Below are 22,032 nucleotides of genomic sequence, written 5' to 3'. Positions count from 1 at the left end.
ATGTTAGTTTCTCCTGGTGACTCACTTATAGCTGACAGATCATCTTCCTATCCCCTGTACTTAGGAAAAGGAGTCTCATGAGGCAGTATTATAAATACCTAGCAAAAAAAGAGAAAAAGGGCATCAGGCTGTGTTCTAGAGAAACATACCTGATGAGGTATGCTCTTGAGAGTCCCTTGGACTGCAAGGAGATCAAACCAGTCAATCCTAAAGGAAATCAGTCCTGAATATTCATTGGAAGGACTGATGCTGAAACGGAAACTCCAGTACTTTGGCCACTCAATGTGAAGAACTGACTCATTGGAAAAGACCTGGATGTTGGGAAATATTGAAGGCAGGAGGAAAAGGGAACGACAGAGGATGAGATGGTTGGATGGCATCATGGACTCAATGGACATGGATTTGAGCAAGCTCCGGGTGTTGGTGATGGACAGAGAGGCCTGTGGTGCTGCAGTCCACGGGGTCACAAAGAGTCGGACATGAATGAGCAACTGAACTGAACCTGATGAGGGGCCTGCATCGTGACAAATGACTGGAGGGCCTCAGAATAACTGTGGCCTAGCTTTTGTATCCTTGATTAAAAGGAAATGAGGATACTTGCTTTCCCCCAGAATTTTCCTTTTATTGCATCCAGAGGTCACTCATTTTCCCCTGAGATTCTGTATCTGTATCAGGGTATCTGCCAGTCTTCTCTGACTTCCCCAGTTGTCACCTCTGACCTGAGCCTGGAAAGGAGTTCTCCACTCTGACTGTGGTGGGTCACCTGGTGAGACCGCACCCAGCATCGCTCCCCAGAGATTGCCATTATTTGGCTCAGGATGGGGCCCTGGTGTCAGCATAGTTTAAAAGTGCTCCAGGTGATTCTCATGTCTCCATGGTTGAGCACCCCTGCTTTGCAGCAGAGACAGGTTTGGTCATTTCCTGTTGACTCATCGAAATGAGAGAAATTGGAGAAAAAATAATATAGAATAAAAATGAGTTACTTCTTTTCATTCTCATCCAGACAGGCTAGGCTTTGAGTCCTGGATACCTGGGACTTCCTTTTGTCCTGAGGACTTTTATTTTCCAGAGTCTCTTCGAGGTGAAAATTGGAGTGGTCCTGATAGGGGATGGGTCCTGAGGCTTGGACGGGGGAGGCAAAGTTGCCAGACCCGGCAAAGCCTTGCTTTTGGAGGCGGGGGGAAAGAGCATGGCAGGGGCTTCATAGGAGCACCTCCAGCCCCGCCCATGTGCTACCCAGGAGATGGTAAGATGATGGGACTCAAGATGCTGATCCTGAAGCACCAAGACTTGGGGACCACAGTCTCTAAGAAGGGCGAAGAACTGCTGGATTCCTGCCAGCAAATGGACCACACAGGCTTGGAAAATGGGTATCTTGACAGCAATTTGATGGACCAAGGACCAGCTGCTTTGCTCCAAATTTTATGGACTGTATAAATCTCCTGAGATTGTTATATAGCTCTGGGGAAGGGAAAGTTTCCCTGTACATGACTGAGATTGAAATCATTGCAAGTTAAAATCTGGAGCCAGATGTTACTATATTTAGAAAAAAAAGGCAATATGGCATTATTTTTCACCTGAGATATGGAGTAAATTCTAATCTGTATAACAAAAAGAATCAAGCAATCAAATAACCCTATTTCATATGCTTTTAATTTTTTTGGGTTTTCATTAGATTTTGGCTTGGCTAAGATTTCTGAGGACTTTTGCTAATTCTGACGTCACTTGCATTTTCTAAGCCTGTTCATAGAATGTAGTACACTCTGAAACTTAAAAAAAAAAAATTCTTAGGTTCAGGCCGGATTTACGGACAGCAGTGTGATCGTGATCTAGCAAACAGAGTGCCTGAAGAACCATGGACAGAGGTTCATAAAGTCGTACAGGAGGCAGCAAACAGAACCATCCCAGGGAAAAGTAAATGCAAGAAGGCAAAGTAGTTGTCTGAGTAGGCTTTACAAATAGCTGAGGAAAGAAGAGGAGCAAAAAGCAAGGGAGAAAGGGAAAGGTACAAACTAAATGCAAAGTTTCAGAGAATAGCGAGGAGGAGCAAGAAGGCCTTCTTCAATGAACAATGTAAAGAAACAGAGGAAAACAGCAGAAGGGGAAAGACTAGAGATCTCAAGAAAATTGGAAATATCAAAGGAACATTTCATCCAAAGATGGGTACAAAAAAGGAGAGAAATGGTAAAGACCCAATAGAAACAGAAGAGATCAAGAAGAGATGGCAAGCATACACAGAAGAACTGTGCAAAAAACATCTTAATGACCCAGATAATCACAGTGATGTGGTCACTCACCCAGAGCCAAACATTCTGAAGTGTGAAATCAAGTGGGTCTTAGGAAACACTGCTGCCAGTAAAGCTAGTGGAGGTGATGGAATTCCAGCAGAGCTATTTAAAATCCTAAAAGGTGATGCTATTAAAGTGCTGCACTCCATAGATCAGTGAATTTGGAAAACCGAGCAGTGGCCACAAGACTGGAAAAGTCAATCTTCATCCCAGTTCCCAAGAAGGACAGTACTAAAGAATGCTCAACCTACCAACAGTTGAATTCATCTCCCATACTAGTAAGGTTATGCTCAGAATTATGCATGCCAGGCTTCAGCAGTACATGAACTGCCAGATGTGTAAGCTGGGTTTAGAAAAGACAAAGGAACCAGAGATCAAATTGCCAACATTTGCTGGATCATAGAGAAAGCAAGGGAATTTCAGAAAATCGTCTACCTCTGTTTCATTGACTACACTAAAACCTTTGACTATGTGGATCATAACAAACTGTGGAAAACTCTTAGAGATGGGAATAGCAGACCACCTTACCTGTCTCCTGAGAAACCTGTATGCAAGAAGCAACAGTTAGAACCTTGTGTGGAAAAACTGACTGGCTCAAAATTGAGAAAGGAGTATGACAACACCTTTTATTGTCACCCTATTTAACTTATAAGCAGAGCACATCATGCAAAATGCTGGGCTGGATGAGTTACAAGCTAGAATCAAGATTGCTGGGAGAAATATCAACAACTTCAGATATGCATATGATATCACTTTAATGGCAGAAAGTTAAGAGGAGGTAAAGAGCCTCTTGATGAGGGTCAATGAGGAGAGTGAAAAAGCCAGCTTAAATCTCAACATTCAAAAAACTAAGAACCTGGCTTCTGGTCTTATCTGTGGTAGATAGAAGGGGAATAGAAGGAAGAGGTGACAGATTTCCTCTTCTTGGGCTCTAAAGTCACTGAGGATGATGGCTGTAGCCATGAAATTAGAAGACAGCTGCTTCTTGGCAGGAAAGCTAGGACAAAACTAGACAGTGAATTAAAAAGTGTATTAAAAAGCAAAGACATCACTTTGCCGACAAAGATCCATATAGTCAAGGCTATGGTTTTTCCAGTAGTCATGTACAGATGTGAGAGCTGGACCATAAAGAAGGTGGACAACCAAAGAATTGATGCTTTCAAACTGTGGTGCTGGAGAAGACTTGAAAGTCCCTTGGACTGCAAGGAGATCAAACCAGTCAATTTTAAAAGAAATCAACCTGAATATTCACTGGAAGGACTGGTGCTTAAGCTCCAGAACTTTGGCCATCTGATGCAAAGAACCAACTCATTGGAAAAGACCCTGATTCTTAGAAAGCTTGAGGGCAGGAGGAGAAGCGGGTGACAGAGGAGCAGATGGTTGGATGGCATAGCCAACTCAATGGACATGAATTTGAGCAAACTCTGGGAGTGAAAGGCAGGGAAGCCTGGCGTGCTGCAGTCCATGGGGTCGCAAAGAGTCTGACACAACTTGGCTATTGATCAACAGTAAGGTAGTGAATGGCAGGGATGGGTTGTAGCCAAAAAGAATGACCCTGGGGCTTGAAGTTCTATTTGCATTTGACTGAGATAAAGAAACAATTGGGTGTTTATATCTTATTTAGGAAAGAGGAAACTACCCCTTGAATTAAAGTCTTCCAGCTATACCACCACCAGCCCTAGTAAGGTGAGAAATTGAACAACAGCATGACAAAGTGGGAGTGGTGTCAGTTATTAAATTACTGAACTGCTTTCTTCACCAAAAGGCCTTGGTACAGTAGGAATGATGTGGGTTTGGAATCACACTGAACAAGATTTAAATCCCTACTCACTAACTCAGATGCATTTTTGTCTTCTCAGGACCTAGTAGTGCATGGCGTATAATAGGCATTAATGAATACTTCAAAAATTAATGAATAATGGATGAACAAAAGCAATAACGTCTGACTCTAGGCTGTTACTTACCACTTCTGAGCCTATGCCCAAGTGGCTCTGCCTGTACGATGTGCATACTGATGACTAACGCGATGAGGTTCTTGAAATGTTACAAAATATGAAGTTTTTAAACCTGCACCTGGTGGGTTCTCCTCGTATTTAATTTGCCTACTAGCACATACCTTTCCTCAGTGCTGTGTATTCACTGATTGGTGATAGCAAGTTCCTCACTGAATTGAAAGCATCAAGTATGAGAAATTTTTGCACACAGTAGTCAGCTTTTAACCCCAGATTAGACTCTGAGAATGAAATGCTGAGTTCTGCTCCAGGAGGATGTGTCCAGGTGAATCCCTGTTAATAGAAACAGGCTTGTCTTGGCTCCCATGAGTCCTCTGCTTTTTCGTGAGGTGTGTCTTATGATCCCGGACAGTGTCTGGTTTTGGTGCTCTAGGTCCACAGCTGTTTACTCAGCTCTGACCCACCATTCTGATCCACCCTTTCTCCCCACCTTCATGATTTTCATTTAACAAGCATATATGGCATGTTGGCCATATGGTTATTAATGTGGAATGTGAAAGTGTTAGCTGCTCAGTCATGTCTGACTCTACGACCCCATGAACTGTAGCTCACCAGGCTCCTCTGTCTATGAAATTCTCCGGGCAAGAATACTGGAGTGGTTAGCCATGCCCTTCTCCAAGGGATCTTCCCAACCCAAGGATCGAACCCAGGTTCCCCACTTTGCAGGCAGATTCTTTACCATCTGAGCCACCAGGGAATACCATACAAACAAGATGGAGATGAGCAGGATATTATCCTTGCCTGCCAAGCAGAAAAAGATCTGGTAAGGGAGATTTTAATAAGAAATCCAAGAGTTACAATATGGAGGAGTCAGTTCTCCGATAGAAACACATACAGGAGTTCAGTCAGGAGAGAGAAAATGTCAGAAAGGAGAGAGAAGTATCTCAACCATTCCTGTGTTCTTCTGTCTTACTCAGATTCATCTGATTCTGAATTATATCATCTTATATCATTGTCTCTGCAAACCACTGCCACCTAAAGCCTATTTGAGCTGATCTGTATGACCACATTGTCATCTACTTGGATTAGGGGCTCCAGGAGGGCAGACGCCTCACCTTTGTATACACCACTTCACCCCAGGCCATGAAACAGAATCTGGTGCAGCAGTAGGCACACAAGTATTTCTTGCATGACTGAATGTAAGCTGGATGAAATGGATATATTTTTTTTAAAGAAACTACCCCTGGACAGTTGATAGGGTTTTATGCACCATTAAATGATGAGAACACTTCTTTTGCCTTTAAGTGACCTATTTTCAAAGACTTTCCTTCTCAATGTCAGTCCATAAATTTCATTATAGTCTACTAACTTCATCAAGCATCTTTTTTGAGAGAGGAACAGTGTTCCCTAGCTATTAGATTGTGTGTGGAAATTGCTAGATGCTTTGTTCTTGCTTTCAGATGCAACCTCTGTCAGTAAGTTGGTATGCACACAGAGTATATTCTACATGTAGGGTATTTTAGTTCAGTTTGCTTTTTCTACAAATCTTAAAGGGGAAAATTCCAGAAAGTTCACCATCTGAGGCGCTACCTTATGCCAGTAGAGAGAAACTCGATGCTTGGTTTATGTCTAAGAAACAGAAGCAGATGGTACTGTGGCCTACTCCCCCAAGCACAGGGATTGTTAGAAGATCTGATTTAAAATGGGTGAACTGCCACAGGTGAATTACATAGCCCAGGGAGGTGTTATACCTCAAGTCAGAGAGGTATAACAAAGATCCCAGAATCAATGGCAAAATTAAAGGAAACTGACTTAAAGACTAGATCTAATGTAAAAATGTAGGTATCACTGCACAGTTCATCAGGGTCTCCCAGTAGTGTCGTTGGTAAAGTCAGAATTGGATACTCTTTGTCTCTTTCTAGGGTTTCAAGGCTCATGGTTTCTCAAGATGAAGGTGGCTTGCAAATGCATCAGCAGTTATGATACAAACATGGGAAATTAAAAAGTGTGCTGTTCACACTCCCTATTTATTTTTTTAAAGCTTAACAGTTTTTTTATTTTATATTGTAGTATAATTGGTTTACAATATTGTGATGGTTTCAGGTGTACAAGAAAGTGATTTAGCTACACCTGTACATATATTTATTCTTTTTCAGATTCTTTTTCATTATAGGTTATTACAGGATATTGAGTGCTACACAGTAGGTCCTTATTGATTATCTATTTTGCCTAGAAAATCCCATCGACGGAGGAGCCTGGTAGGCTGCAGTCCATGGGGTCGCGAAGAGTCGGACATGACTGAGCGAATTCACTTTCACTTTTCACTTTCATGCATTGGAGAAGGAAATGGCAACCCACTCCAGTGTTCTTGCCTTGAGAATCCCAGGGACGGGGGAGCCTGGTGGGCTGCCGTCTATGGGGTCGCACAGAGTCAGACACGACTGAAGTGACTTAGCAGCAGCAGCAACTCTAATCTTAGTTCTTTGTAGGTTTTTTTTTTAGCTTTATTATGGAAAATTTTAAACATACAGAAGTAGAGAAAATAGTATAAGAAATCTCATGAACCCATTGCCTATCTTCCAGCTATTTTTAACTCATGGCCAATATTGTTTGTGCTTCCTTTCCATGTCTCCTTGCCACTTATTATTAGGATATACTCAGGCATTATATCAGAGAAGGAAACGGCAACCAACTCCAGTACTCTTGCCTAGAGAATTCTGTGGACAGAGCAGCCTGGTGGGCTGCTGTACATGGGATCGCCCAGAGTCAGACACGATTGAAGCGACTTAGCATGCATGCATGCATGCATCGGAGAAGGAAATGGCAACCCACTCCAGTATTCTTGCCTGGAGAATCCTAGGGACAGGGGAACCTGGTGGGCTGCCGTCTATGGGGTCGCACAGAGTCGGACACAACTGAAGCAACTTGGCAGCAGCAGCAGGAGCAGTGGGTGTATGTTAATCCCAATCTCCTAATTTTCCCTTCCCCTCTTTCCTCTTTGGTAACTGTAAGTTTGTTTTCTAAGTTTGTGAGTCTGTTTCTGCTTTGTAAATAAGTTCATTTGTATCATTTAGGGAGAGATTCCACATATAAGTGGTAGCATGTGATGTTTATTTTTTTCTGTCTGACTTCACCTAATAAGATAATTTCTAGGTCCATCCATATTGCTGCAAATGGCAAGATTTCATTCTTTTATGGCTAATATTCCACTCTGTGTGTATATATACACCACACAGACACCCACAAATATCCATATCTATGTATGTATACACATGCCATATCTTCTATATCCATTCCTCTGTCGGTGGACATTTAAGTTGCTTCCATGTCTTGGCTATTGTAACAGTGCCGTAGTGAACTAGGGGCGCATGTATAGTTTCAAATATAGTTTTCTCTGGACACCTCATGTGAAGAGCTGCCTCATTGGAAAAGACTCTGATGCTGGGAGGGATTGGGGGCAAGACGAGAAGGGGACTACAGAGGATGAGATGGCTGGATGGCATCACTGACTCGATGGATGTGAGTCTCAGTGAACTCTGGGAGTTGGTGATGGACAGGGAGGCCTGGCATGCTGTGATGCATGGGGTCGCAAAGAGTTGGACACGACTGAGCGACTGAACTGAACTAAACTGGATATATGCTCAGGAGTGGGATTGCAGAGTCATATGATAATTCTATTTTTAGTTTTTTAAGGACCCTTCCTACTGTTCTGTATGGTGGCTGCACCAATTTACATCCCCACCTTTTCCAAATTAGGTTCAGAGCAATGTTAGATCCACAGACTTACCTTTCCCTGTCGTGACTATTATCAACCCTTGCTCCCTCTTATACATCAAACATCATGATTGCTATAGTAGTCTAGCTTTTTGTGCTCACTCTTTACCCCGGCTGATGTGTCTGAAGAAGAAAGAAACCAAAGGGGTATGTGTATGCTCCTGGGTATGGTCACTCACTTGCTTTGGGGGAGAATATTCAAAATATCAAGTTATGTACAATTTTATTGGGGAAAAAAAAAGCAAACCTTCCTGTGGGGCCTGAAATTGCCTGGTACCAACTCGATCATTATTTTTCTACCCTGTGAGGATCGGAAATTTAAATAAATTGACCATTATTTCTTGGAGACGATGTTACGGGTCACTGCATTCTTCCATGTCGGCTAGCAGCCTAGTCTACCTGACGGAGTGAACTGCACCTGGGAACCCTAGGGCCTGCAGATCTCCCTAATCAGCTCAGGGAAGGCTTTCCCCCTTTGCCTTCTTCTCTGCAAGTTCCAAAAGGACCAAGCCATGGGGGAGGCTGAGGCAACTGTATCACCAGACTTCAAATTCAGTCTTCTTGGCAGTGGGAAAAGTTATCAAGAGAAAACAGGACACTTTTTCCAGGTCCCTGCCTACAGGCTGTGGGTTGCTTCTTTTGTTTGTCAGCCTTTAACATGAGCCCTTAATCCCAGACGAGTCTGAGGAATGATTGCACAATTCCTGCAAAGGAATAAACCTCTAGTCTTTTTCTCGGGGCTGAGTACCTACCTTGTGGGGCTTCCCAGATGGCTGAGTGGTAAAAAGAACCCACCTGCCAACACAGAAGACTCAGGAGATGCAGGTTTAATCCCTGGGTCGGAAAGATCCCCTGGAGAAGGAAATGGCAACCCACTCCAGTATTCCTGCCTGGATAATCCCATGGACAGAGGAGCCTGACAGGCTACAGTCTGTGGGGTTGCAGAGAGTCAGACAAGACAGAGCGGCTGAGCACATACTCATGTACTTTGTACCAGGCTCTGTTGTACACACTGGAGATTTAGTGGTGCCAAAACAGTATCCATGGAGGTTACGTTCTAATGAGGAGGGAATAGATAAGAAACAAACAAGTACATGTTCTTAGGTGGTAAGTGCTAGTGGGGAAGGAAGGCAGATGAAGCAAGATGGAAAGTGCGGAGTGGGAATGGGGGTGTAATTTCATAGAGGGAGGGCCTCTCTGATAAACTGACACTGAGCAGACACCTAAGGGAAGTGAGGAAGGAGCCCTGTGGGGAACTGGAGAGGAGCATCCTTGGCAAAGAAAGAGCCAAGGCAAAGGGTGGGAGGGCGCAGCGTGCTTCAAAAATCTAAGCTCCTAGAACCAGGCCAGTACAGCTGAGACTAAGCAAGCAAAAGATGAGAGATCACAGGCAAGTGGGGCTGTTTTTAGGACCACAGTAAGAATACTGCCATTTTCCTTAGTAAGACAGAAAGCCACTGAAGAGTTTTGAGTAGTGGGGGGGTAGGATCTCATAAACACCTTCCTCTAGCTAGTGTGTAGGGAAGAGAGATGAGGGGGAAATAAGTTCAGAGGTGCTTGCAGTAATCATGTCAAGAGGTGATGGTGTGACCAGGTGGTGTGGTGAGGAGGATGCAAGCTGGTCCAGTCACATAGATTTTGAAGATAGATTTGGTAGGATTTGTTGCTGGTGTGGAAGTGAGTTGAGAAAAAAATGAATTAATTCAAGATTTTTCTTTTGCCTGAGTACCTGAAGAATGGAGTTGCCATGTCCTGAGATAGACCATCAGGAGGAACACACAAGGGACATGATTATGAGTTGAACCTGTTAAGCAATTGGAGATAAAAGAAGTTTAAGCACGTTATACAAATTTGAGAGTCATTAGTATTAATGACTGGAGCTTCCTTGGCAGCTTCAGTGATAAAGAACCTGCCTGCCAATGCAATAGACCAGGGTTTGATCCCTGGGTCAGGAGGATCCCCTGGAGAAGGAAATGGCAACCCACTCTAGTATTTCTTGCCTGGAAAATCCCATGGACAGAGGAGCCTGGCAGGCTACATACAGTCTATGGGCTTGCATAGTGTTTAGACACAACTTAGTGACTAAACAGGAACAATATTAATGACTACACATGATTTTTAAAGCCATGAAACCAAATGATATCACCAGGGAGGAGAGTTCAGGTAAGGAAAAGAACTCTGAAGAATAATGTGGGGGCACAGCTCCCGCATTACAGAGGAGAAGATGAGGCGTGGCCAGCCAAGGAACCTGAGAAGGAGATGCTCTCGAATAGGAGCAACATGCAAGAGAAAGTCTACCCTATGAGCCGAATGATGACTGTATTTTACAAAGGAAGGAATTATCAACTCTATCAATTTTGTCTCTTGGATCCTGGCATTTCCATTTTATTGCATTGTGCAACAAGCAATGAGTAGTAAGGAATCAGAGATAGTAGCTTAATAATTTTTAAAATGGGATTAAGAATATCTGTAGGTCTCATTGAGCCATTGTAGAAGTGAACAGGATATTACAGAGCCTTATATAACATTCCAACTGTTTCCATGTTGACATTCTAGACTCTACAAGGGAGGAAATGCAGAAATATCTTCATGATGCAATTTTTATATGTCAGTATTTTGTTAATATTACTAATTTTCAATATATATGGTTCTTTCATTAAATTCACAAGTATGTGCTTTTCTACTCAGTGCCAGCCACTATGCCAGACACTGAGGATTCACAGGGAAATGAGAGGTTCCTGCCCCTGAGGAGCTTAGAATCTGAGGAAGCAAATAGTTAAAATGATTGATACCTAGGGCACAGTAGACCGCCAGTGCTGTTAATCCTTATGAAACAGTCTGTGGATGGCCCTGTCATCCCAATAACCCACTTATTTTTCATTTAAGAGATGCTTTTGGGTACAGCCTTGGAATAAGCTCTCTCACCCATGTCTGTATATATATTTAGTAGGTAGCTCTAACTGTATCAGTTCCCAAAATAGTGCCTGCTGTTCAAGAAGAGTGGCGAGGCCACATATTCCTTTTTAAAGCAATAAATGGTTATGGATTGTCCTCTGCAGTCCTGTCTGCACTTAAAGGTAGGCCATGAAATCTGCTGGACTGCGCTCTGTCCCACATGCCCCTGCTCACGAGCTGCTCAGCACCGGTGATGTGCACAGCTAACTATAGGGCTGTCGTCAACTGCCTAATGCTCGACCTTAAATAGGGCTCTCAGCCATTTTGTTTTGTCCCAAAGAGTCCTCTACAAATGACCCAGAGAGAAGAGAGGGAGCCAGGGTGCCCCCATCCATCAACTCCAAGATGGCAAACACAGACCTTCTCTGGCCCTGGTGCTGGGAGTCGGGGTATAAGAAAGAAGCAGCAGGAATAGAACAGGCAAGCTCCATTCATTTTCAAGTTCAAAGTTCTCTAGCGGGGTATGGGAAGAACGTTGTCAGAGGCAACCTGTGATAATAGGACATCTCAGCCAAGAGAGCCAAAGGCTGTATATTCTTGTTCGGGGACAATCACTCAGCACCACCCAGGCTGGAGCTATGACAGGAATAGCCAGCGCTTGTGAACCACATAGCTTGGGGGGATGCTGATATACGATATACCTTGGATTTTAATCATCCCCCCACCCACCCTGCACTGCTACAAGTTTAGGGATGATGTTCACTCCTTCCATCGTTATAGTCATGGGACACTGAGAAATTTGATTTTATTTGATTTTAAGGTCTCTGGCTGTTCTCTCTGGCATCATGCTCTCTGATTTGGTTACTTTTTGAAGTTGGATCACCATGTGAGAGGGCCAGGATATATTTATTTTTATCAACACCATCACCATGGGCCTTAGAATCAGGAAGACGTATTTCAAATCTATTGCTAAGGTCACTCTCTTGGAGTCAAGAGCTGTTTTGGCATCATGATCAGGAGGACAGGCTCCTGATTCATGTAATCCCAGGTTCAAGGTTGGAAACTGTTACTTACATGTGGTGTGATGCTAGGCAAGTTAATTATGCTCTCTATGCTTCAGCCTCTTTATCTATGAATAGAGAGAATATTAGGGAAGTTGTAAGGACTAAACTGAGGTGCTGGAACATGGTGTCACATAGTGACTGTTCATTAAATGTTTATTCATTAAAATTAGCTAAATCCTCAGAGCTTTGGTTTCCTCATTCTTAGAATGGTTGTGTTGTTATGAGTGTTATATCATCTAGGAGGGGAGGCTAGATTTCAGCAGAGTGTCTGGTATAGAATGAATGGTTATTATTATCAGCAATAATAATTAAGCAACAGAAACTAAGAAATTTTGAAATGGGCTCCAAAGCCTCATTATGGCTTCTTCCCCATTCCTTCTTTATGTCAATATCTATTCTCTTTTTATAACTTTACTCAGTTCTGACTCATCAGTGAAGCAGTGACCCCTTCTACAAAAACTATTGTTCCATGAGAGTAATCTCTTCTTTTAATCAGATTTTGTATTCCAATCAGCCAACATGATTTTACCAAACACATTACATTCCCAGCTTGGATGGGGAAGCTGTTTTCTGCTCTAACAGAGTTTGTAATTAACTGGGGTTGCAAGGTGGAAACACGCCCACTTAATAAGTTATAATTGGGTGCATGATGTGTTTAAGGCACCATGCTTGTGAGTATCCCAATAGGTGTAAAGGTGAACCAGATGGGGACCCTGCCTTCAAGGGGTAAATGGCCAACTGAGAGAAGTTGGGAAAGAGAATGTGGATACAGTCTGTCCAGACTGGATACCAGGCTCCACCCCTTGCCACCCGGAGACCTTAGGCAAGTTACTTAACTGCTCTGCACGGGGGCTTCTCATCTGTCACATGGAGATTACAATAGTACCTACATCACAGCATTGACATGAAGTTTAAATGGGTTATTGTCCATAAAACACAGTGCCTGTTACACAGTCAGAGATCAGCAAATGTGAGCCATTTCCAAATACATAACTGGGGATACGGCATATTGTGAATAATCATTATGCAAGAGGACAGTAATAATTGCTATGGAAGTTTGGCAGGAGAGGCATAGTGACCTGGACTTCATAAAGAATATGATATTTAAGCTGAGCTTGGGAGGCCAGCAAATCTGTGATCACAGAAAAACGGCAAATCAAGGCACAGAGGTAGAGATGGCAAAGACGTCTGTAGGGAAGAAGTTGGAACGTGGAGGTCCTTATATATTGGTTTAAGAAATTTATATTTGTTTTGTGGACAGTGTAGAGTCATTGTGGATTTTCAGCAGGAAAATGATGAAGTCAGGGCTGTGCCTCCAGTAAAAGACCAAAGGAAGACTGCTTTGGGTATTGTTATAGCCTTGTTCTGAGCTCTAGAGCTCCAGTGTCTGCTTCCTCTGGTCCATATGTTGCAGAAGAGGGGAGAGAGAAGACTCAGATAGGAGGTGATGGTGTTTGAGCCTGGGCTGAAGAGGGGTTGGATATGTCATTGACAAATACAGGAATCATAATAAAAAGATGAATACATGGAAAAGGAAGCCTTTTGATACAATGGAACATATTGGTTTGAGATTTTGAGAAATCCATGGATCAATAGGTGGAGATTTGGAACTATAGAATGCCATCAGGTTGGAGGTGTGTGTGAGTGTGTGTGTGCTAAGTTGCTTCAATCATGTCTGACTCTTTACAACCCTATGGACTGTAGCCCATCAGGCTCCACTGTCCATGGGATTCTGCAGGCAAGGATACTGGAGTGGGTTGCTATGCCCTTGTCCAGGGGATCTTCCCAACCCAGGGATCAAACCCTCATCTCTTATGTCTCCTGCATTGGCAAGCAGGTTCTTTACCACTAGCCCTACTGGAGGTACAGATGGCATAATGACCCTCAGAATAAACCTGGAAGCCTGAAGAATGAGTGAGATCTAAGGGAAAATGACAAAGACCCATCCTTGAGTGATCCCTATATTTAGGGGTGGCAGGAGAAAGAGAACATGGGAAGGATCCATCGGAAAGGGAGGAGAACTAGGAGAATATGGAGTTGAATGAAGGAAGGAAGGATTTCAAGAGTTGAACAAAGGAAGGAGGGATTTCAAGGAGGAGCATTCCATGAACTCTGAGCAAGACTTATTTGGGAGATGGTAGGCAATAGGAATGAAGGAAGATAAGACGAGAGGTGGAGGGGAGAACTCAGTGGTGGAGACATTTTCAAAGCCAGGCCGAGACCTTTTGACTTATTTGGTAAAAGAAGGAAAACCTTCTGCGGTCTTATGCAGATAATTTCTTGGGGTCCCAGGAGATTCATAATGCCCACCCAAGGACAGAGGCTGGGTCTGAAAGGTCTTACTGTTTCTGATTATTATGCCCTCCAGACTAGTGCTTTCTTCCCTTTAGTTTGCCTCTCTTTCTATTATAGATGGAAGCTATTATTATTTGATATTGACTGAGTTAAGTCTGCTATAAGTCCTATGAAAAAGGAAAAAATTTATGATTGTGTTTCAGTGAAGCAAGGTTCAAACAAGTTGAGAATGTTACCAAAAATAACCCTCATAAATTTATTTATTGTTTGTTTTGATTTTTATTGGAGTATGGTTGCTTTATACTGCTGTGTCAGTTTCTGCAATACAGCAACATGAATCAGCTGTACTGATTCATATATATTCATGTACACATATATCCCCTCTGAACGGAATTTCCTTCCCATTTAGGTCACTGCAGAGCATCGAGTAGAGTTCTCTATGCCATATAGTTAGGTTCTCATTAGGTGTCTATTTTGTACATAGTATCAACAGTATGTATATATGTCAATCCTGATCTCCTAATTCATCCCACTCCCCTTTTCCCCCTTGGTATCCACATGTTTGTTCCCTATGTCTTGATTTCTACTTTGTAAATCATCTATACCATTTTTCTAGATTCTACTTATATGATTTAGTACACAATATTTTTAAAACTCCCCAAACTTCAAAGTTGTGATGTTTTATCTTTCCAAAAAATCAATCATTTTCCTTGCTCAGGTGGAGAAAATAATGACGATGGCAGTGTGCTCTCTTGGAACCGGCCAATTTGCTGAAGGGGAAAGCAAGAATAGTGCAATGAGAAAGCAAGCAAGAGAGAAGAGTGCATCTGTATAGTAAAAGTCCAGTTTTGGATTTTACAACTGGATTCATTCTAGGTCATGACAAGGAAGTTTCATTAGAGTGTGTTACCAAAGCAGAGGGGCAATCATTAGGTCAAGGTATTCATTTCGAATTTGGAAAACTCAGCAGTGGCCACAGGACTGGAAAAGGTCAGTTTTCATTCCAATCCCTAAGAAAGGCAATGCCAAAGAATGCTCAAACTACTGCACAATTGCACTCATCTCACACTCTAGTAAAGTAATGCTCAAAATTCTCCAAGCCAGGCTTCAGCAATATGTGAACCATGAACTTCCAGACTGTTCAAGCTGGTTTTAGAAAAGGCAGAGGAACCAGAGATCAAATTGCCAACATCCACTGGATCATCAAAAAACGCAAGAGAGTTCCAGAAAAACATCTATTTCTGCTTTATTGACTATGCCAAAGCCTTTGACTGTGTGGATCACAATAAACTGGAAAATTCTGAAAGAGATGGGAATATCAGACCACCTGACCTGCCTCTTGAGAAACCTATATGCAGGTCAGGAAGCAACAGTTAGAACTGGACATGGAACAACAGACTGGTACCAAATAGGAAAAGGAGTTCGTCAAGGCTGTATATTGCCACCCTGCTTATTTAACTTCCATGCAGAGTACATCCTGAGAAATGCTGGGCTGGAAGAAGCACGAGCTGGAATTAATATTGCTGGGAAAATATCAATAACCTCAGATATGCAGATGACACCACCCTTATGACAGAAAGTGAAGAGGAACTAAAAAGCCTGTTGATGAAAGTAAAAGAGGAGAGTGAAAAAGTTGGCTTAAAGCTCAACTTTCAGAAAACAAAGATCGTGGCATCTGGTCCCATCACTTCATGGCAAATAGAAGGGGAAATAGTGGAAACAGTGGCAGGCTTTATTTTTTGGGACTCCAAAATCACTGCAGATGGTGACTGCAGCCATGAAATTAAAAGACTCTTACTCCTTGGAAGAAAAGTTATGACCATCCTAGACAGCATATTCGGAGAAGGCAATGGCACCCCACTCCAGTACTCTTGCCTGGAAAATCCCGTGGACGGAGGACCCTGGAAGGCTGCGGTCCATGGGGTCACTGAGGGTCGGACACCACTGAGTGACTTCACTTTCACTTTTCACTTTCATGCATTGGAGAAGGAAATGGCAAACCACTCCAGTGTTCTTGCCTGGAGAATCCCAGGGACGGGGGAGCCTGGTGGGCTGCCGTCTATGGGGTCGCACAGAGTCGGACATGACTGAAGCGACTTAGTAGTAGTAGTAGTAGACAGCGTATTAAAAGGCAGAGATATTACTTTGCCAACAAAGGTCTGTCTAGTCAAGGCTATGGTTTTCCCAGTAGTCATGCATGGATGTGAGAGTTGGACTATAAAGAAAGCTGAGCATCGAAGAATTGATGCTCTTGAGCTATGGTGTTGGAGAAGACTCTTAAAAGTCCCTTGGACTGCAAGGAGATCCAACCATTCCATGTTAAAGGAGATCAGTCCTGAATGTTCACTGGAAGGACCAATGTTGAAGCTGAAACTCCAATCCTTTGGCCACCTGATGCGACCTGACTCATTTGAAAAGACCCTGATGCTGGGAAAGATTGAAGGCAGGAGGAGAAGGGGACGACAGAGTGTGAGATGGTTCGATGGCATCACCAACTCAGTGGACATGAGTTTGAGTAAACTCCAGGAGTTGGTGATGGATATGGAGGCCTGGGATGCTGCAGTCCATGGGGTTGCAAGGAGTTGGACACGACTGAGCAACTGAACTGAACTGATTCATTTTGAATAGATTGTCCACAAGAACCTTGAAATTACTTGAGATGATGATTAAAGCAGAGTGGAGAAAGGCTGTGGGCTGGCCTGTCAGATGTCAGCTCCATTATTACAATATTAACATATCACCTCTTACAAAACCTGGTGTACTTCATGATACCCTGGAAGAATTCTTTGCCCTTGGAAGGCACTCAATAAATGTGAGTTGAATTCACACAAAAATGTTTATCAAATTCCCCAATTGTCATTAAGAGTCAGATAAAGGATGGGAGAAGTAACTAGTCTGTTGATAGATTGCCAAAGAAGATGTGGAGATTGGCTATCATGTGTCTCAAAATAGAAGATTTTGGGCACCTGAGTTGAAGAGTAATCATCTGAGTTGGCAGTGAGGATTGTGAGGGGAGCTAGAGTTTCTGGAAGAAAAGATAGCAAAAGTGGGAGAATTTGCAGCCTTCAGTTAACGGGGCTTCCTCGGAAATAGCATTATCTGGAAATTCCCAGATTTGCTTTAAAGCAAAGGGATAAAGGAAGAGAGATAACAAGAGGGGAGAAAGCATACATCAGTATAGGGATGAGTAAACTAAATAGAGTTGGTAATGGCCTAGAAGGGGTTGTGTTCTGTGTTCCACTAGGGAGTGAGAGAATTAATGAAATGAGTTAAATTAACTCATCTCATGATTCCAAATGGTGCAAAGATTTCCGCGTCAAGCACTCTTTGGCTCCAGATGTCTGTCTGTTGAAGGTTTGTGGTGCTAATAGCTGCTGTCTGGAGGGAAGGCAGGTACAGGCTGCCATGCCAGGTGGTGTCTACAGCCAGGTCAGTCCAAGCTGTACAGTTCCAGACAGCAGGTGGAAAAAAGTGAACATGTTTGGAGAAGGGTAAGTTGGTCCAGAGCCGCACAGTCACGTGTATCCCCCAGAGTGCTGACTTGGACAGTGCCTGCATGTGAATACTCTTCAGGAAGTGGTTACTGAGCCAGGGCAATTCCTTTATTTCGTGAGTTGATTGGTAGCCTAGGTTATGAGGATGTGAATTACAGCACAGGTCAATTTCAGAAGACAAATAGATCCCTGAGGCAGCTAGTGCAAGATGGTTTGGGCACTTGAGGGTGGAAAGAACATGGGAAAGGTGATTATGGAAAGAGATTCTCTAAGACACATATTATAAAGAAACCTTTGTTGACTTTCCCTTTGTGAGAAATCTGGTCCATAGATCCAGTTCTGTGATTTCCAAATGCCTGTTCCCACTGGTGAATGGTACGTGGGTAGGAGATACTTAAAGTATTTCTCAACAGGGGGTCTTCTTGACATTTTGGATGGAAAAATTATGTGTTTTGAGGACTGCCTCTTGCAGTACAGACCATTGAACTGCCATGCCCATTTCGTGGCACCTTTCTGAAGTTTTGACAACTCAGAATCCTCCCCCATTCCCTGTGCCCCCCAGGGGGATGGTATTGGGTCTGGGATCTGGAGCATACTCTGCCTGGGGAAAAACTTCATTTTTTTCAGAGATCCCCCTGCGCCCACATTTCAAGAGAAGTGATATTCTGGAGTTTTCTTCTGTCTCAACTCAAATGAAGACTGAATTCTGAAGCAGAGGCTTGAATTTATTACTGACTCAATTTAGTGATGAACAGTGACCTTTCAGGGCTAGTGAAAGGATGGAGCCCTTTTTATTCCCTCAATGTTCACCTCATATGTCTGTGATTTGTGACGTCTCAAATTTCCCTGTCGCCGCTGGCCAATCCCTGGGCATTGCAGACCTCTTTGTGGGGGTTGGTCCTACTGAATCTCTTCATGCTCCCACCACATAGAGGATTTCATTTTTCCATGTGACTAGATGTGTTGTAGGCACCGTGGAGGAAAAAGCATGTCTATTTAGTGTGCCTTTCCAGTACTGTAGGATAGGATTAACACTAAGACAAGGGGATCTGGAACTGAGACGAGAAACAGGAGAGCAAGTGCTGAGAAGAAGCACTTACACCTGGGGTGCCTCTGGTTCCCCCTTTAATTCAACTATGCCTAGAAGTCTTCTTTGATGTTTGAAACCCGAGGTCAGGTGGCAGTGGAGAGAGAGCATGTGGACTGACAGGTTGGAGGAGCAAGGATGGAGGGATGGGTAAGGAAGAGGTTTGCCGCTCCTGGTCAGGCAGGGTTGTGCAGGGGGTGATCATGTTCCTGTAAATGGAGGTCAGCCTCATTTCTGGACCATCAAGCAGAGGAATGCCACTCAAACAAGGTGTCTGCAATTGGAGGAGGGCTGCTTTTGAGGCTGCCGCCTAGGAGGAAAGTCCTCTCCTTGGCTTTTCTTTTTGACCACTCGTCCTTCCAGCCTGGATCCTCAAGGCTTCTCTCAGTCTTCCTTTCCTTTTAATCTTCCTTAGATGCATATCTAAAATGCATCTCCTTTCCCATGTAGATTATTACAGAGTATTGAGTAGAGTTCCCTGTGTTATATATGCTTGTGTTTATCTGAATCACTTTGCTGTACACCTGAAACACACCACATTCTCAGTCAGCTATAACTCAATATAAAAGAGAATTTAAAATTAAAGGCATCTGCTGATATCCTCCACAGCCTCCTCTGTCGTCTCCGAATGCGTTTCACTGCATACATCCCTCTCCTCCAACAAAGTATGTCTCTTTCCAGCCTGTCATAGAATGGACCTTCCCTCCACAGATCCTGCCTCCCTCTGATCTCTGCTGCCATCTCAGTTTCCCTCATTGTTTAATTGTTTATTTGGAGAAATTGCTTAGGTTTAGTTTAAGGTTCCCTCAAGGGTTGAAATCCTCTGCTTACCTGGATGGTGTGCAGTTTGTACGTTTCAGAAGGGAGGCTCACGCTGTGAACTTAAGTAGTACCTCTCTTCCAAGTCCTTGCTACCCCACTCCCCAGAGATGAGTAGAATCCTGACTCAGGGGAGGAGCTCAGGTATGCCATGCGAGGAACAAACTCTCCTTTATCTAATATTCAAAGGCATGTGCCCTCAGCAGACCTGATGAAGATGCAGCAGGGTGCCTTAGGGGCTTGGCTCTGTGTTGGGAGGTAGTCCCTTGCTCCTCACATGGGTCTCTGTTCCCCTGGCAGGAAGATGAAGTGGTCCTCCAGTGCATCGCCAACGTTCACAAGGAGCAGAGGAAGTTCTGCCTGGCAGCCGAGGGACTCGGGAATCGCCTGTGCTTCTTGGAACCCACTTCAGAAGCCAAGGTGAGATTAACCGTCTGCTCTGCACCTTCCCTCTTGGCCTCCCAAGCAGTCGTCCGGGAATGGGACTGCTGGGAAGTGATGATGAGGGTGAGGAGGGTGGTGAGGAAGAAATTCGAAAGACATACTTATTTTTGAAATGGGAAGCAGATCCCATAACTCTCCCCAGCCTAGAAAGTTATACAGTGGAAGCCCAGAGGAATGCGAAGAATTAATAGTACCTATCTTTAAGTGTTTAGCAGCACATGGGGGAGACGCCTTGAGGTCACTGTCAGTCTTCAGGGAGAAGATGCTTTTATTATGCCCCGAACACCTTCCTTGTTGTTAATTCCTAGAAATCTAAGTGTGTTTTCTTTACTCCCAGCTATCATTTTATTGCCTCAGCGATTCGTGGGTCCTTGGGCCTGTGTCTCACAACAAGCTCATCACTTTCAGTTGCGACTGTGCTGAGGTGGTAGTAACTGCCTGCTGTGACCCAGGGGCAGAAAGGAATGTTTGCCCTGGTCCCCGCCTGTGTGGGGGCATGTAGTGTTCTCTCTCCTCAGTGAAACTTTGCTTCCTCCATTTTCATTTGCTTTCTACTTTTCACAAACTGTATGTCAGGTGGATCTGTGTGCCCGTATTCTCACAGTACTTTGCAGTCCTGGAAAAACCTTTGTATCAGTCAGGGTTTTCTAGAGAAACAGAAGCAATAGGATCTCTTCCTTTTTCTGGACAGGTGGATGGATGGATACAGATTTATTTTAAGGAATTGACTTATGCAGTTTTGAGGGCTGGGAAATCTGAAATCCATAGGTCAGATCAACTAGAAACTCAAGAGTTGAATCTTTCTTAAGGCAGACATTTTTTTCCTCCAAGAAACCTCAGGTTTTATTCATAAGGCCTTTGAATGATTGGAGAAAGCCCACCCACATTATCAAGGGTAATAATCCCTTTTAAAGCCAACTGATTGTAGATGTTAATTATATGTACAAAGTATCTTCACATCAAAATCTTGATTGGTGTTTGATTAAATAACTGAATGCTATAGTCTAACCAAGTTGGCATACAATTATCCATCACCACACCCCCATACTCAGTTTTTCCTATAGAATGTTTTAAATCAGAAAATGGTTATACTTTCCAGCAAAGCCGCCTGATTAGTATGTCATTTCTCCATGTTAACATATACAGCACAGACACATGCAGTTTGGCCAAATCCTAGAACATCAAGCGTGCCCCATGGTGGCCACGCCTCCCTGAAGCCCCTCTGCTCTTCATCACTTGCCTCTCTCCCATGTAGGGAGGTCCCTGGTCCACGAGCACAGGCATCTGTCAGTAGCACCAAGGACAGAGTCACATTCAAATAAATGGCAGAGCAAAGAGACAAAGAAGATTTTTATCTTTTAGAGGTCTTAGGTTTTATTTCCCTAAGGTCTTTCCTCATTTACTTTTGCTCTTAGTTAGGTATTTTTCTCTTCATTCCCAGCAGTCTGGGATAATAGGAAAATCATTAGATTATAAGTAAAGAAGTTGATTCTCAGCCATTAGCTCATCATGTGACCATGAGCAAGTCACTCAGTCTTGTTTCCAGCTTCTTCATCTTCCAGATAAGATTCAGTCTGGTGTAATGAAAAGAATATTGGTCTGAATTAGAAACCCATGGTACCATTTGCTAGTCATCCATTGAGTAAGGTATAGGACATTGGTTTAGGGCATTGCTCTGGAGCCAGACTCTGAGTCTGAATCCTGTGTTCACCACTCACCAGCTAAGCTAGGGCCTTGAGCAAGATACCTCACCATTCTGAACTTAGTTTTCTTCATCTGCTTAATGGAAATTTAGTAGTAACAACTTAAGACTGTTGTTATTAAGATTTAAATTAGTTAATATTTGTTTAGCAGTCCATGGGGTCACACAGAGTTGGACATGATGGAAGCGACTTAGCAGCAGCAGCAGCAGCAGCAAAC

At 43.4% G+C, this 22,032-nt stretch overlaps 1 protein-coding gene across 1 annotated transcript in view; it reads left to right on the top strand.

Moving 5' to 3' along the window:
- RYR3 (ryanodine receptor 3) overlaps positions 1 to 22,032 on the top strand; it is a 567,299-nt gene that overhangs the window by 165,179 nt on the left and 380,088 nt on the right. The window contains exon 2 of the mRNA XM_010844173.1: positions 19,969 to 20,088. Within this exon, the coding sequence (XP_010842475.1) occupies positions 19,969 to 20,088 (120 nt within the window). The remainder of the gene's footprint in view (positions 1 to 19,968; positions 20,089 to 22,032) is intronic.

This window comes from Bison bison, unplaced genomic scaffold (assembly GCF_000754665.1).
Source record: "Bison bison bison isolate TAMUID 2011002044 unplaced genomic scaffold, Bison_UMD1.0 scf7180017864197, whole genome shotgun sequence".
NCBI classification, from domain to species: domain Eukaryota; kingdom Metazoa; phylum Chordata; class Mammalia; order Artiodactyla; family Bovidae; genus Bison; species Bison bison.
The sequence above is the reverse complement of the archived record's forward strand: the minus strand, read 5'-3'. Positions and strand labels throughout refer to the sequence as shown.